The sequence below is a fragment of the Pogona vitticeps genome, chromosome 9 (genome assembly GCF_051106095.1).
Source record: "Pogona vitticeps strain Pit_001003342236 chromosome 9, PviZW2.1, whole genome shotgun sequence".
Classification (NCBI taxonomy): domain Eukaryota; kingdom Metazoa; phylum Chordata; class Lepidosauria; order Squamata; family Agamidae; genus Pogona; species Pogona vitticeps.
In genome coordinates this window covers 15,644,171-15,661,584 of record NC_135791.1, presented here as the reverse complement: position 1 = coordinate 15,661,584, position 17,414 = coordinate 15,644,171, and the positions used below count along the sequence as shown (strand labels likewise).

The following is a 17,414-nucleotide window of genomic DNA, read 5'->3' as shown; positions in this document are numbered from 1 at the left end:
TTATTTCCTTTGTGTGTTTCTGTCTGTGTGTCTGTAGGTCAATGAGAAGTGACATAAATCAGCTTCTTCACTGTTTTAGTATTATTCATATCTATCTAAATGGCAATATTTAGAAATAATTATTTACAAACACTGGGTACTTTTAATCTATACACACACATACCCAGCAGGGAATATTACATTTTTAAAAAGTATACATATTACATTGCGTTAGCAACTTGGGGAAGGATGTCATTTTTTACAGAAAAAAATCAAGATAAGTCCACATGGCTTCAAAACAATACAAATGCAGGAACAAGTGATACCTTTACTAGAATGTTAAGAAAATAAAAGAAAAAAATAAAGCAAGCTTTTGATGATAATTTGTCTTCCTCAGACTGTGCACCAACTTCTCATGTGTAGTTCCAAAATTACATGCTTTTATTAAAGTCCCAAAGTCTCATGGCCGAGGTAGAGGCCAGTTAGCATTCTTTTTACAGTGCAACTGTGATTACTAATTACTTTCATAGGTATAATGGAAGATTACAATATGGTTTAAATACTGGCTTGTGCCTTGTTCTTAATGATGGGTGTTGAGGTGAGAATGGCATAAATGAGAGGCAACTGTTTTGCATTACAAGCTGGCAGTTTATAACATTCAGATTTTCAAAATGTAACTTAAATTATCACTTTTATTTGCTTTTCCAGTAGTAGGAAAATGAAGCATTATTTATAAAGACCACACATGTATTGGCAAATAACTACTTGGGGGAGGTTAGGGTCTATAACTGATTATTCTTTTGAAGTAATGCTTCAAGCTTGAAATACAATAAAAGTTATATCAGATATACTGTACTTATTTCCCCTTTTGCTTTGCCTCAAAACCCCAGAACTGATCCTTTGCAATAACTGTGGATATCTTTATCCACAGTTATTGCTGTGGATAGAGCAGGCTGGGTAGGTGGGGCTGGTCAGCCTTGGAAGGCAGCCCATCTAGGAGAAGGAAAACTCCAATTTCAAACCTCCACTGCCTTGTAGCTATATCCACTGATGGAAAAGGCTTCAGGAGTTTAACCTCAAGGCAAAATCTGGAGCCGGAGTCCCGAAGGCAGTTCATGTTATTTTGCCAACTCCTGCGACATTGCTGGAACCAGTTGTATTGGCTCTTGCCTTTCCATTGGACCATTTCAGCAACGTGGAGAGGGGGGATCTGCTGCTTGGGTAACAGCCTATCCTCCATTTACTTTACCTAGGCTTCATGCTCTGGGAGAGGACACTCCTTGATTCAAAGCATGTTACTATAGTCTCTCGAGACTGAAGGATGCCTATGTAATGGATATCTTTAGTGGAAAAAAACTATTGTGGTTCTTTAATTCCTCTTTCAGATGTTGTTAGATTGCAGCTTTCAAAGTTTCAACTGCCTTTAAATTTATATTACAACACTAAATGCCTTACCAGAATAAAGGTGAAAAACCTCATCCATTATTTGATTCCATCCCAATAATTTCCCTGTTTTGAGTTTCAGAAAGAAGGAAAAAGCTCCATGAATTTTTGAAAATTCAGTTTCAAATCAAAAGGAAAGCAAAACATGCTGCTTATATACTGCCCCATAGCGCTTCAAGCACTCTCTGGGCAGTTTACAAGTTAATTATGCAGGCTACACATTGCCCCCCCCCCAGCAAGATGGGTACTCATTTTACCGACCTCGGAAGGATAGAAGTCTGAGTCAACCTTGAGCCGGCTACCTGGGATTTGAACCCCAGGTGTAAGAGTTCTTCCCTAGCCAGGGGGGTGCTGGTAGTGAAGGCGGGAAAAAGACACGGAGGCTCATCATATAATCCAACATTAACAGTTTTATTATTAATGGAACTCAACTCTTGTGGATCAAACGGATCCTGCAAACAGTGATCAGGCAATAAATGGTACCTCTTAGAACGTACAACTTGTGGTGCTTCTTGTTCTCCTAATAAGAGGCCGGTCCGAATCTCTCGCGATCGGTCATAGGACGAAGGGGGGCACTCCGGACGGCACACACCGTGCCGCAACAAGGGTGCCTCGCCCAGTCGCCTCCGAAGGGTTTCTTCTGGAACTCTGGTCCAGGGCGTATCACTCTCCTCCCACCAGGGTGATTTCGTGGATAAACCATTACAGTCCATTCTAGCGGGTCCAAGGTCTTTCCTCTCCCTCCGGAGAATATTGGGTCAGGAAGTAAACCTCCTCCAGTAGCCAGATTAGGGAAACTGGCGGCAGCACCCACTGGAGTCTCGAACCCGAGCATGGGTTCCGTTTGAACCCCTCGGCTCCTGCTCCTCTCCGGGTTCACGTCAGTCCAGAGTCTAAAAGCCCGCACATTTTTCTCCTCTTTTATGTCCTCCCAGATTATTAAATCTAACTCCTCCCCTCCCTCCTCCACAAGACACACCTCTGATGGACTCTCTCCTATTACGTCTGTTTGATCTATTTCTATCAACACCCCCTCGGCACATCCACTCTCTTCTACTGGGTCTTTTTCCTCAGAGGACGGTGCACTCCTTGTCCTTCCTTCACACCAGGTCATGAGCACAGTTTTGGCTGCAGTACAGCGGTTTAAACCACTGCAGAAAACTCTTTTCTTGCTTTGCCTTTCTCCCTCCCTTAAAATTTCATTTCCTTTCCTTACCCTTTCTTTAACTCATTTAGAACTTTCCAACCAGGTTGGGCAATGCAGATCTTGAACACAATTTTCCTAATGTAGTTCATTGATTATCCTGTTGACTGGCAACAGCTTTCTTTCCCTGTACTCTCACATACTTACTACTGGAGAAAGCATTGATGCAAAATCTCCAAGTTATGTGTTTAACATAACTTGGAGATTTTGAATCAATGCTTTCTCCAGTAGTAATTGTCCAATACATTAGAAAATGCCCAATTTAATGGATTGTGCAATGGTAGTCTCAACTCTGTTCAACCCAGATCAGGCTTCTAAGCATTACATACCAGTAGCCCTATATATATATTTGCTTTCTTTCTCCACTGCAGTTTTGTTGTTTATATTTTGAAAAGATTTACTGAGGGAAAGTGGGGTTAGGAATTATACACACACACACACTATATAAATCTTTTCAAAATATAAACAAAAAAACTGCAGTAGAGAAAGAAAGCAAATCATCTTCCAATCTACAAGTATTTGGAAAAGACACGTTACGCACCTGTAATTGTAGTTCTTTGAGTGGACCTCTGTGATTCACACCGTGGGTGATCTGCGCCTGCGTGGAGCCTCATCGGAAAGTTCTAGAGCTTCTGCGGTAGCAAAAAACATATTAGAATAAGGCCCCTCCCACCTCGTATAAGTACCTTAGCGCCAAGGCTCCCCTTTCAGTTGTGTCAACCGCCGCTACGTTAAGCAGAATGGCGAGAGAGTGGGGAGAATGGGCGGGATGCATGAATCACAGAGGTCCACTCGAAGAACTACAATTTCAGGTGGATAGCCTGTCATTCTTCCTCATAGCCTCTGTGAATCACACCGTGGGTGACTAAAAAGCTGTCTCACCCGGACGCAGGATGTCATGCCAAGGTAGAGGCTAGAACAGCACGTTCAAAGGCCGCATCAGACTTCTGCAAGAGATCAAGTCTATAATGCCGGATGAAAGTGGCCGGCTGTGCCCAGGTGGCAGAGGCGCAGACATCTGGAAGAGGTATGCTATGTAGGAATCCCACAGAGGTCGCCACTGCTCTGGTGGAGTGAGGGTGAATCACCTTCGGGACTAGTTTGTGTGCCAGCTGATACGCAAGGTGAATGGTTGAAGTGACAATCTAGATATGGTTTGAGATGTCACCTGGCGACCTTTAGTAGGCGGTCGGTGATTTATGAAAAGTCAAGGTGAACACCTGAAAGGTTGGGTGTGTTGGACATAAAAGACAAGGACTCGCCTAACATTTAAAGTATGGAGGATTCTTTCTTAAGTTGTGGACAGTGATGGGAAAAAGGAAGGATAAACGGCTGAGAGAGATGGAACTGAGATATGACTTTGGGGAGGAAAAAAAAATCTGGATAGTTTGACTTTGTCCAGAAAAAACTGTAAATAAAGATAGTTGTGATGTAAGGCCGCTAAATCACTAGCTCGTCGACCTGAGGTGATGGCAACGAGGAAAACTGTTTTAAAGGTATTGCATTGGGAGTAGATGGATTGTCGATTGACTTTGGTGTCGATAGGTTGATTGTCACAGTATTGACGTTTGTGGCTTGATGTTGATGGAGGCGGCATGTCCATGGGCACTTGTCGGTGTCAAAGATTTTCGATATTGAGAAATGTCATCTGAGTGCCCATGGACGTTGTTTGATATGGTTGAACTTTGGTGGTCATAGCGATGCCGAGTTTGATGGCTTGGTTCTATCGGCGACAGAAATCATGCGTTGACAGAGGAACAGCATGAGTGTCCATGGACCAGGATGGATATTGAGGATCATCAATATCAGAGCCTGTGTCTCGGTGATGTCGAAATGGAGGTTGTTGACGAGCTGGTAAAGCAGTGGAGTACATAGATGCTGGAGATGCCGAGTGAGGGGAATGATTTCCTTCATCTGGATTAGTGGGAAAATATCGGGAGGCTGGAGCTGTAAAAGCCTTGCGTGTAGAAGAAAATTGCTCGACCGTCCTGGGTCTTTTAGGTGCCAGGTAGGGAGCAGGTTGGAGTTGATGTGGGTCATGGTGATATAGTTGTTTCGACACCGATGGCAGTTGAGATCGAGGCCTGCCATGAGAAGGTATGGCTGAGCTGGATAGAGCAACTGGCTGATTGGCGGTTGCAGTTTGTCCGGTTGAGCACTGGTTGGGACAAATGGCAACCTGCTGAGAGTGCTGAACCACACGTGATGAAACAGACAGCTCCAGGGACTGCTGGGGCCTATGTCTCTGAGGAGGTTGTGGTGGACGATCAGATGTTACCGAATAAGGTATTGTCTCTACTTGTTGTTTGGAGTCGACCCTGTCAAGTGAAGCAACTACGGAAAGGTTGCTCGAAAGAACAGAATGTTGAGGACTAGAAAGAGAAGATGTTAATCGATCAACTCTGTCATCCCATTTCAGTTATTGGAAGCAGGGCTGATGAGAGGGGATTCCATCATCGTCAGAAGGTGAACCAATAGATTGATTTGGGGGTTTGTTGAAGCTGCTGAGAAATGACTGCAGCTTTAGATTTATGCTGTTTAGGTCTTTTAGGCGGAGAAAGCTCCGGAACCGAAGAGGCTTCAGTGGACATTTGATGTTTAGTGGAGGGCTTTGATATTGAGGATTTTGGTAGTGAGCGCTTCAACTGATGGGTTTTTGAAGTTTTAGACGAAGTGGACAGAGCGTCAGAGTGGGATGGTGTGGTCAATGGACCTTGTTTTGAGGCTTCAGAAAGAGCCTTCTCCATTGCTTTGGTTTGTGAGGTGGCCTTACAAGGAGGTTGGGCTATTTTGGTTTGTTGAAGGTATTGTTCCCAAAGACGGAGTTTTAATCTGGATAAGCGAGAATGAAGGACTCCACGCTTGAAGTTCTTACAATGCTGGCAGAAGGATGTCTGGTGTGCCTCTCCCAAGCAAAAAAGACACTTGATGTGGCTGCTGGAGAGTGGTATTTTGTTATCACAGACAACACAGTGTTTAAATGGGCCCAAAGGGGCCATGAATAGGAGAAAATAATTTAAGAAAAAACAATTGCGGAGGGTGGTGGTGGTGCTGCAGCTGGAGGCTGAGCGAAGTAGGAAAAAAATCTCTGATAGTGAATTTGATCTAAAAGTTTAAAGGAAAAAATATTGACAACAGGAAGGAATCAAGAATAAATCATCTTTCTCTTTTACTCACAGAAGCAGAACTATCAGGCTGGCTGAAAGAAACTGAAAGGGGAGCCTTGGCACCAAGGTATTTATACGAGGGGGGAGGGGCCTTATTCTAATATTTTTTTGCTACTTCAGAAGTTCTAGAACTTTCTGATGAGGCTCCGTGCAGGCGTGGATCACCCATGGTGTGATTCACAGAAGCCACAAAAAAGAACGTGGTTATTTAGAAGTCTTTCCTGCTTGTTACAGGTGAGTAGCTGTTTAATACAGTGCTTAGTCCAGCATTTTACACTTGATGGCCTGCCAAGGGATCACCTGTGTGAATTATGGTGTCCCACTGGTAACCTTTAGTAGCAGATTTACTACTCTGCCTTGGGATCCACAGGTGTATTTACAGGTTCACTTTTACTTTCAGCAGACCTACAGCAACCTCATCTAACAACCTCTGGCTCTTATGATCTTTTAAAATGTAACACACACACAATAACAGGCACTCAGATGATTGGCTGTACTAAATATGGAATCTGATTCAAGTCTGCAATTGTGCCTTGAACCAAATGCAGTACAACTGAGAAAGAGAACATATGATTCACATACTATGAAATCAAGAGGGAAAAGCCAAGAAGTCATCTCTTTGGAAATCCAGAATGAAGTTTTGGATTAGCAGTCCAGAATGAAAGTGAATGTGATTGCATGAGATTCTGTCCTGTAGGAAGTGTTTGATGTTTTTTACATCTGTACTTAATATTAAATAAATGTCTGTAAAACCATTAGCAGAGTTATTTACTTTTCAGTTGCTTTCATGCGAATTGATGGCCTAATTTTATGGCATAAAAAGGGTTTCAGGAGATAAATCCCTATTTATAACATTGTGAAGATGGTGGTGGTGGTGGGGAGACGATTATAAAAGTTTGATTTGCAGCCAGTGTCCCAGAACAATTAAGTCATAAGTGCAGAGGTCTACTGTACTTAATGACATATGAATGTATGATTTCTGAACTGGACACACTGTAAAATTTGTTACAAGGGATTTTAGGAGATTTGTCTCTGGCTCCCTCTAAAGTACTGTCCACTGAATAAATCACACACACAGATGTCCTTGAAGGGGAATGTAGGGCAATGCAGTTGGGCATATTTTAGAGAAAGACAGAAGTGATGGGGCTGTTCCTACATGCAATACTGTTTATAGCGTTATTGGATTCAGTTACAGATGCTCAAAGCAGCAGATGACACCAGAATGGAATGTAGTAAGGTATGTAAACAACATTGCACTTTAGAAAAGTGATTTTTAATTTTGACCTGTCAGATATGGGTCATGGCAACTGGACTTCATTTCGCTACTCATCTAAGCAGCTTCTTCAGTCTGAGAGTTGGTGGGAGATCCCCAATATATCCTCCATGTTGGTTTCACTTCCCCCTGGTCTCAGTAGGCTTTTTAGAAGGCCAAAAGACTGGGGGTGAGAGATAATCCCACTTCTGCAATCCAAGAAGTTGCTTGGATAAGTAGTGAAATGTTTCAATCAAATAAGAGAGAAGTCCAGTTGCCATGACTCAACTTCCAGATAACCACACCTGAATTACTGAGAATCTTCAGATATATTTGACCTATCAGATGTTTTCTCCCAGAAGCCCCGCACAGGATGAGGATCTGGAAGCTAGAAATTAGCTCCAACTTGACAGCACATCACATAACAGATACCAAACTGAACCACTACAAATGTCTAATGCATCATAAAATGGTACACCTCCCAGATGACTGATGGAATGTTCCATGACATATACAGGTTATTTATGCTTTTTGACAGTCATCTGATGTAGGCTTTGGATAGCCCAAAACAGAGACAATTAAGAGTTACAGAAATTGTGGGAAACTTGTTGACTACACTGCCTAGAATCCTTTGCTCCTGGCCCACGCTGACTGAGGAATCTGTAAGCTGAAGTCTAGAACAGATACACAGAGCTAATGATTCTACCTATGTTTCATTTAGTGCCAATGGTCAAGACAAAGATACATCTACCAATACAAATCTTGTGACACCTTCAAAGTTACCCTATTAGAACATATGCACAGACTGGAGATTTTTGTCAGATGTGTAAAGGGTATCCTCAGTTGCAGCTTTACACTCACAGGTGTACATTGGAGGGATGAGAATTGTAGAAAGGGATATCAGAGACAGACAGTGACAATTATAATCATTAATTGTCCTATATACTCTCTGCATCTTATTTCTCTCTGATCTCATTGCTTACAACTGCTTAATCACACACACATACAGTATATATCTAAAGCTCAAGGTACATGTATCTAATGAAGTAGATACCACTCCACAAAAATGTACACTATTAAAAACTGATCAAGTCTTGCATAGGCCCAGAAACATGATTTTATTTTGGGAGCTTGGGGTTGTCCTAGACCCAGGATGAAGAGAAAACACAGCTCAAGGGTTTAAGTTAAGCATTAAATCACCCAAGAGAGTTCTAGGCCCATGCGATACTTTCTATCCTGGAACAGCTAAAGCAGGAGACAAAACAAACAACGTGTGCTCAGTTTCAAAGGGTTTTGCATTTTTATTTGAGGGGGAAAAAGAAGATCATCTGTACATTCTTACTTCATCAATCAACAATGATGCACCACTATGTGCCTCCAAAAAGATGGGGTAGCAAAAACTCTTGAAATGCTCTTATTTGGCTTTCCTTTTCCTCAAAAGCACTGAGATAAGACCAGGTAGGAAAACAAGCAGGTAGCCCACCCTTCTATCAAACGTTTTTGAGTAACATAGTTTAAACTAGTACATCAAGTCCTGCAAGGCAGGCAGGGTGCTAAAATAACTAAGAAATTGTGGTTATCCACAGCCAGGGGAAAAATAAGGGTTTGGAGGAGCATGCACTTTAGTGTATCTTTAGCCCTTTTCAGTATCTCAGAAGGCAAATAATCGTTCAGCCCTTCCAAATAAATATGGGTAAGAAAGAAACCAGAAATTAGGAAATAATGTTTTTTTAAAAATCAGCAATATCCACAATTACAGATATTCATTTGGTTTCAGAGGCAGAGAAAAAGAACCAGATGACATTTTTAAAAGCTTGTGTTTTAAGGCGCCTGAAAAAAGTTCAACATCAGCCTCCCCAACGGGTCAGCTGACAGATGTTTTGTTTTGTTATGTCCCAGCTGCCCAGCAGAGCCAGTGAAGATGGAAGCTAGGTGACCAGCACCACACTGCGGGAGGCTGTTCTGTGACATTATAGAAAAGTAATTGACTGCCCCCATGTGGAAACCAATAGGGTGGGTTGGTGCTTCATAATGAGAGGGTGCAACCCCTCCCTTGGGAATACAGACAACTTATAGCAAGTAAGCCTCATCGGCCACAAGAGAAGCACTTTTGACAGAATCTGGTTATCGGCACTCCTAACACGTAACTCTTGAAGATGTTGTCAGCTAGCTTATTTTTTAATTATTTATGCTAAAAGAAACAAAACAAAACAAAGAGGGCAGGGGGAGATGCAGAACAAAACCCAACCTGAGGCCTGTGATCTCTTCAAATCAAGACATTTGTTAACTTTTGGTTGTAATTTTCTGTACTGGATGTAATGGTAGCAGGTGGGAAACAGTGAAAAGCAAACCGCAGTAACTTCTTATGATGCCCTTCCTTTAAATAAGGGTGAAAAAATACCAGCAACAGCCACAGCTTGGGGAAAAAAGCTTTACTTTTGAGGATTACCCTGCCCAAAATCCCCCAACCATCACAGCTTGTGAGCTTCTGGGTATTAATAATTCAAAAAAGTACAGTTTCCCTCAAGGTCTCTCAACACACCACAATGAAGTCTATTCAGATTATATGGCTGACTTCCTTGGCAAAGCCAGCAGCAGAACTCTACGTACACAACTCTTACACTTCATAGTCAAAATGAACAAAAGTAGTCAGTGGGCAGTCTGCTTTCTATTAGCTCAGAAATTCTGCAGCCACCATTTTGTTTCCTGTGCAGAAGCCATTAGTTTCCACACATACCCGTTTCCACACATACACAAAGAGAAGAAACTGCTCCCTCCTGAGAAAAAGGCAACACAGTGCAAGGGGCTGTAGTAAAAAAGACTCCAGGTGACTGTCCGTTGTGTTTTGCTGGGGAGCTGGGAAGGTCTGTAGAGCTGAAGACAAAAAGGATAAAAAGATGCTTGGGCACATCAAGATCAGAAGCCCACAAAGAAGCCCTTGGAATGGTATCTCAACAGCTGATGGCACTGGGCTGCTGTTTGCTGACAAAGTCTGAAATGAAGTCAAATTCATTCTGTCCCAGGAAAAGCTCGGGCAGTTCTTGAACTCTGTCCAACCCCAGTTCCACCACCAAAGACGTCAAGACCTCTTCATCCACCAGATCTGTGTCCATCACATTCAAGGTCAAGGCGGGTGAGGGAAGATGGGGCATGCCTGGATGCTGGCCTGGCCCCATCCTGTACTGTTGAATCCCCGTCCCCATAGGCCCATTGTTCATGCCCATGAGAGGATAGCCCTGGTACTGTGTGTTGAGTTTCTGCAAATGCATGCTGGCCATCAGTTGCTGAGCACCAACAGGTCCCATATATTGTTGTGGCTGCTGCTGCTGCGGTTGACTTGGGTTACTGAACATCATGGGGTTCGGCACCTGGTGGTGACCCATCTGTCCACTGAGGCCAGGTCTTGGCCTCATAGCTCCATCCATGGTGGGGCCTCCATATTGCATCATCTGGTGGCCGGCAGGTAGGGTCCTTAGTCCATGCTGCGCATGCTGTGGGGCCCCCTGTATACCATTCATGCCTATCCGGTAGCCTTGAAGCCCATTCACACCATGGCTCATTGGCATCATCATGTGGTCAGCCATTGCAGTCTGGGCATTTGAGAAAAAAAAAAGCGGGTTACAACAGAAGTTAATACCATGGGATTGAGGGCACAGAATCTGGTCCACAAAGCGTTTTCCCCTGTGTCTGCAACTATCACATAGAACTCACTAAAACCTATTCATAGATGGTTTTACATGCCCATTAAAATACATAAAATGCAGGTACTAAGGTTTGCTGGCGGGTTTGCAGAAATGTTGGCGGTCCTTAGTCTTCATGTCTTTTGTTTTTTTACTATTTCAAACATTGGCATTATTACTGGAGCCAAACTTCATATGGGTCTAGGTTTATGTCTGCTATCTATCTTTAGAGGAGTCAATTTACTTTTTTAAAAAAATTGATTATTCACTTATTAATCACATGTTCTCATTGCAGAAAGTTGAAAGGATGTATCTATCATCACCAAGGTTTGTGGTTACAAGGCTCTACATCACTGGTTCACAACCCTGGGTCCCCAGATATTCTTGGGCTCCAACTTCCAAAAATCCTGGCCAGCACAGTCAGTACTGAAGGCTTCTGGGAGTTTTAGTCCCAAGAATATCTAGGGACTCAAGGTCAGGACCCAGTGGTATAAAACATGTGGAAACATAAGGCTGCCACCCTTGGTGTACAATGAACAAGTCTTCAGATAGGACTTCTTTCCTAGCTCTGCCTAGAGATGCTAAGGAGTAGAATCCAGACCGTCTTCAACACAAGTAGGTGCTCTGTTTCAGACCTGTGGTTAGCTACACAACAACCCTAGTCCATGGTGAGGGATTATGGGGTTTGTAGTGCAACCACACCTGAAAAACTACCTGATCCCTATCTCTGCTGTAACTGTTTCATGAATTACCTGTACATCATACATATTCCTCCACAAAACTCCAAGGGACATACCTAGTCACCCTCATTTAATTACTATAGCTACCCATGTAAGCCAGGCTCGGCCAAGAGGGGAAAGGTCAACAAATGAACTTTAAGGTCAAGAGGGAAGGCAATAGGATTCAAACCTGGTCTGTAACAGAGTAGACTTTGTCTAGAGGGGCGGGGTATACGTCCAAATAAAGTAAAAGTAAAGTTTTAAATTGCTGGTTTGGGAAGAAAGAACAAGGATGAATTGTGGCACTCAGGACAGCTGCACATTGTTTTTGTAAGCAATCAGGAAAAGCAAATTTGCTGGAAAGAGCCGTGTGCATGCACATGTGCACACACACATATATAATTCCTGTTCCTTTTGTCTACAATGGCAGCAGATGGCAGTGAGCCTCCCCCTCCCTCCTTATTTCTCCATGCTTTGGATTAGGAGGTCACAGTGGGATACAGCTAAAGCAGCCTTCAGAAGCATTGACTACAGCTCCCATTGTCCACAACCAGCAAGCTACTGGCTATGTGTTGATGTGTCAGACACAAATGCATGAAATTGGATCAGGGAATGTGGAGCTGAATAATTCACTGAACTAGTTTAAGACATTCTGTAGCCAGTCACCTTCAAAGTCAGAGGACACAGAAGGCTTGGCTCAGTATCCTGTTTATGAAAATGGTGGACATACAGGCAATAATCTTTGTATTTTGTTGCTGCTTCCCAGCAATGATTACATCTAAGGTAAACTGCCTCTGAGCTTGGAAGCTCTATTTTTACCCAAATAGGGCATACCTCAAATTGAAAGGGGTGCATGTTCTCCTATGAAGTAAAGAAAAAAAGGTTCCACCTTTAATATAAATTTATACTGCAATTTTAAAAAACCTCCCAACATGTACTGGATTGCAACTACCTGTAGCCACAGTCAGCAGCACCAGTGGTAAGGAATAACAACTACAGAATGTTTATTCCAGACATGTCAGGGTTTGAGATATAAATGACTTCTTCTCACCTCAGGTTTTCTATTATTCCTCAACTCAGACCTTAACACTGCACATATCCTGAAATTCAGGATAACACCACATATATATGATCCATAGCCCAAAATAAAAGGGGTTATAATTAAAAACCAGCTTATGCCATGATGAGCAATGTTTGTGCCAACATTTTGTTTTTAGGTCCTTGTTCTGTTACTTCCTTACACTTTGGATTTACTACATATACACTACTACATTTACAGTGTACACTTGCATGCCCCCTCGTCAAGTACACGAACTAAGAAGATAGTAATTTCTAAGTGGCCCATTCACTTATGAACTGAGAGAGATATTCAAGAGTTGCTTAAGACTAACTAGGAACCCACAGCTACAGTAGTTACGTCAAAGAGCCCAGCGTGTGAGAATTAGCCAAAGGCCGGGCCGCCCCTTAAGGAGCCCTTTTGCCCCTAGCGGCACGACAGCGCGCTGCAACGAGGCGACTCCGTGCTGCCCCCTAGCGCCTCGGAGATCCTAACTGAAGACCCATCGTATAGCACCGGCTCTTCTTTCTTCCCCATTCCTGCACTCCCCAAAGTCACGACTGGCGTAGGTTTCTTTCCGATGGCAGAGGACACGGACACACGGACACACAACACACACACACAGTCAATTCATCGGCGCCTTTGCAAACGCCAAAAGAGGCCGGTTGGCGGTGCATCTGAAACCTTCCCCACCCGGATGAATAAAACGAATACGATTTTGTACTGTTGGAAGAGCGGAGCTATTTGAAATTCAGCGAGGAGGCGGCAGCCGTCTCCTTCGGCCCTTAAAGCCCGGCAGCGCCCCTCGACGCCCGGCAGGATCCCGCCCCAACGTGCCGGTTCCCCCGTTTCTCCTCCCTCCCCCCCCATCTTCCCCTCTCCCCCCATTGCCGGCTCTAGGCGGCTCCCGCCCCGGCACATTCCGCACAAAGATCGGCGGCACTTTGAACACAAAAGTTTAACCCTTCCCGCCCTGCTCCCGAGCTCAGACAATGCCGCCCGACTCGCGCTCAGGGAGAATATCTGCGGCCAGCGAGGGGGGGGGGGAAGAGGCGGGCGGACGGAGCCAGCCGAGAGACGCCCCGCACGGGGAGCGAAGGCTTCCCACCGGGGCACCGGTGCCCAGTCTTCCTGCCCCCCCTCAATGTCACCTCTCCTGCCCGTCATTGCCCCCCACACACGCTCGGTTGTTCTTTCCCGCCTTCCTTCCTCCCCCCCCCCTCCGGATATGTACCTTAAAGGTAGCGTTCCGAAAGCAAGAAACTCGCCGCTCGTCCGGCGCTGGCGAGGGGGGGAGGAGGAAAAATCCCCCCCAACCGGACACAACAAAAGCACCGGCGGCTGCAAGCGGCGCGGCTTCTGGTCGCCCGGCACGCGACTCGCTCGCCCTGCGGTGTGGGGCTCGGCTTCGCTCCGCCAGGAAGCCCGCCTCCCGGCTCGCCTGCCCGGGGCTCGCAAACGCCTCCCCTCAGCCGGAGCGCCTCAGTTACCCCCCGCGCACGCGCGCGCGCAACCACCAACCGCCCTTCCTCCGTCCACGGCCCCGCTGGGTCAACCGCAAGTAGGTTAAACTTCAGCCTTTATTTTTATAGGCATGTAGGGAGCGATGCAAACGAAGGGGCGTGGGCCCCGAGTCCCCGCCCCCTCCAGACTCTGATTGGTGCCCTCCTCCCAATAGGGGCTCGGCCTGCCTCTCTCTCTCTGTTTTGGGCCTCTCACCTTCCAGCCAGGCAGTCAAGAGGCGGCTGAGGGGAAGCGCCGGGGCCCCGCCCCCCTGTTTTTGTTTCCTCTCCCAAGAAGGAGGGCTTGTAACACAATGGCGGGAGTTTGCTGCAGATCCGGGCAGAGAAGGAGAAGGAGAACAGCCTCATGGGCTGCTTCCATCTCTTCATTCTTCCCTCCCCGCACCCCAAGTTGTTTAGTCAAAATTCCCCCGTGGTCCTCATGATCCCGCCTCGCGTGTCTTTTGAGCGTGTGAATGCAAAACAAGCCCTACACGCAAGGGGTGTGTGTGGAATCTTTGGTGGAAAAAAAAGGACCGGACGGGGAAGAGCCTTGGCGAGGTGTCTACCGAGGCTCGCTCGCTTGCCAAGGAAGGCAAAAGGCGAGGCGTCTCGTGTATCATTAACTACCCGGCAGCCAAGCAGGAAAGCGCAACCTTACAGCAGACCTGCCTTCTGCTGTGTGCAAAGGATGACACGGGCAGAGGCGGAACATTCAGATTGCAAAGTGGCCTAAGGGTCGCACAATCAAGAGGCCAATTGACGCCGTCGTCTGGCTAACGCCTGATCCCCGAGCATTCCCCGCGTTTCGCTTTGTTTTACTGGGAGAATGGCTAAAACTCGCCCAGCGGGTTTTGGGGACAGGTGCATTCAATACTTTTTTTTTCCTGGCACGTGTGAATCTGCCTACCTCAGTCTAGAACGTGCATGGGGAATATTTAGTTTTCAAATAGCATTGATTGCACTTTCCACATCCAGTGTCGGCTGGGGCTTAAAGAATTGTTCACCGCCTCTGGTATAGAAAAATCATCACAGATATTTTCAGGGTTAGTTTCTGTGTTTTCAGCTGCCATTGTAAGAGTACTGCTGGGTATCTCTCCCCCCACCTCGCCATTAATTAACTAACCAGATGTTTCTCAAGAAAGCCAGTGTGCTGTACTGGATTAGAATTAGGGAAACCCATGTTCAGATCCCCCAACAAGCTATGAAACTCACTGGGCAAATTTGGGCCAGACACTATTTCTCATCCTGACCAACATCACAGGGTTGTTGTCAGAATTAAAATGGGGGAGGGGAAGGAACTCTGTATGCTGTCTTGAGCTCTGTGGAAGCAAAACAGGATGAAATGAAATGACGTAGATAATACATTTTAAGGCTTCTGGTATGGTTTTGCCCCCCAGCTTACTGTGTGCAAAAGTGTACATTGAATTCATACAGTACAAGATCACCCACTGAATTTTATGGCTTATTGAGGATGCATAGGTACGCATCTTTTGACAAGGGCTGTTCCATTTACTTATGCTTACTAATTGCTACTAGACCTGTCCTTAATTAATTTGCCTGTTAATTGCTGTTAAAATCACCTTGAAATAAACATGGATTTGAAAGGAGGGTCAGAATAAAATGCATCAGTTTGTTTTATTTAAAACAATTGAAATACTTGGATACATTGTAATGAGTGAAAACAACAAAGCCTTGCTTGAGACAGCTGAAATACTCAGTAATGTAGCATGGCTTGCATGGCATGCTATGCATACATACTTGTGAGTTGTATGGATTTGAATAAGCAACAAATTTTATTTGGTGAAAAACAAAGGTTGAAGGTCTGCTAAATAAGCAGAACTTTTGCAACATCTGTGGTCAGTGATAACAAGATCAGTTTAGCAATGTTGAGTTAATTAACATCTGTAGTGGGCTAAGAAACCATAGTTTTTATTCAGAGCCAAATAAATAGAAGTCAACTTCTTGACATAGCAGTTTCAGGTTGGAGCTCTTCCACTTTGAAATGCTTTTTGTTCAAGGATGGCTACTTTAAGATAAGCAGAGGGGCAAAAGTAGAAATGACCTCTATTTCAGTATGAATAGAGACAATGGCTTGTCTCCAACTACAGGAGTGAATAAAAGCCTGTATTCCTAAACTGATGATGGCCGAGCTGATTGTTATAGAGGTTTCCCCTGCTATAGTTTGCAGGCCTCATAGTTTTAAATGAATGGTCATTTGTACTTTTTGCATTTAATTCCTCTCAAGGCTTAGGATCCTTCCCCTTTCAACTGTGCAGGGAAGCAGAATATTTAAAAAAGAAGTGGTAGAAAATGGTAAGAGCAGTTAGATTGATTGTGCCCATAGAGTAGGCCCTGGAAGATTTGCTTTGCTGGCACCCCAAAGTACTGTATAAGGAATTGCTGTTTTATTTTTAATTCTTTTGATTTATTTTTAAACTTTGATGTGGGCTGCAATTTCCAAAAGGATATTCCAAATAAAATTTGTTGGCCTTTAAGAGGCGACAAAGCTGTTTGTTATTTTGCAGCATCAGCTACCACTCCCCCTGAAAATTTCAATAACATGATTAGGTATAAAGCATAAAATTCTTTTAATAACAGTAGCAGTGCTCATTGTAATTCATTTGCAGTGTATTTTGATTTTATTTACAATTTCCTGTGATGAAGGAGGATTTTTTTCAGAAATGCTATGGAAGGTGATTTTGATAATTATATGCAAGCAATTTGAGACCCATGAATCACTCAGCCATTATTTTGGAATGTCAAGGGGACCAAAGGAAAATCCAACAGAAGGGTGATTTCCACCTCAAAAGTTTCCTATTCTTGTTGCATACTGATTTTGATAAGAGCAATAAAATCTGTTCTCTTACCAAACTCAATATAAGTGACTTATCCATCACAGAAAATATTTCCTTTCAGTTCTGCTGGTTGATTTGGATTTCTTTGTTGGATTTCTCTGTTTGAAATCTCAGATCTTTTCAGCTCTGGCAGCACCAGGAAAGTTGACAAAGCAATGAAACAGGTTCAGTTGTGACAAAGTAATGCATATTGGGAAAGATATTCCCCATTTGCTCTGTGAACACAGAAGTTGTTGGCTCCTAATGGCTGGTACCACTTGGAGAATACATCCTGGAGTCATTGTGGATTCACTCACTGAAAACAAACACCAATCCAGTGTAAACAGAAGGTCAGGAATGATTCTGAGTTCACACTGCTGTAGCTTCTAGAGAAGTTGTTTTATTTATTTATTTATTTATTTATTTATTTATTTATTTATTTATTTATTTATTTATTTATTTATTTATTTATTTATTTATTTATTTATTTAACTTATATGCCGCCCACACTACCCGAAGGTCTCTGGGCGGCTTACAGCATTTCTGGTACAGTAGTATTATTTCTTCCCCCAGT

At 44.0% G+C, this 17,414-nt stretch overlaps 1 protein-coding gene and 2 long non-coding RNA genes across 4 annotated transcripts in view; 2 read left to right on the top strand and 1 right to left on the bottom strand.

Annotated features, from left to right (window-relative positions):
- Nucleotides 1-6,548, top strand: part of LOC140702074 (uncharacterized) — a 40,892-nt gene extending 34,344 nt beyond the window's left edge. The window contains exons 4-5 of one of the 2 annotated variants that reach the window (XR_012081116.2): nucleotides 5,806-5,860; nucleotides 6,194-6,548. This is a non-coding gene — a long non-coding RNA (uncharacterized LOC140702074). Of the gene's footprint in view, nucleotides 1-5,720; nucleotides 5,861-6,193 lie in introns of those variants that run through there. The other variant, XR_012081115.2, reaches the window with a different exon arrangement.
- A 1,774-nt stretch (nucleotides 6,549-8,322) lies between these two features.
- CITED4 (Cbp/p300 interacting transactivator with Glu/Asp rich carboxy-terminal domain 4) lies at nucleotides 8,323-13,965 on the bottom strand. Its single transcript, XM_020810547.3, has 2 exons — nucleotides 13,736-13,965; nucleotides 8,323-10,635 (listed from the first exon to the last, which is right to left on the bottom strand). The coding sequence occupies exon 2, from the start codon at nucleotides 10,627-10,629 to the stop codon at nucleotides 9,997-9,999; it is 633 nt and encodes a 210-aa protein (XP_020666206.3). The 5' UTR covers nucleotides 10,630-10,635; nucleotides 13,736-13,965; the 3' UTR covers nucleotides 8,323-9,996.
- Nucleotides 13,927-17,414, top strand: part of LOC110088335 (uncharacterized) — a 26,100-nt gene continuing 22,612 nt past the window's right edge. Inside the window, exon 1 of the long non-coding RNA XR_012081050.2 lies at nucleotides 13,927-14,062. This is a non-coding gene — a long non-coding RNA (uncharacterized LOC110088335). The remainder of the gene's footprint in view (nucleotides 14,063-17,414) is intronic.

Coding starts and splice junctions, on each gene's coding strand:
- CITED4 (XM_020810547.3), bottom strand. CDS start 10,629: ATGGCTGACCACATGATGATGCCAATGAGCCATGGTGTGAATGGGCTT.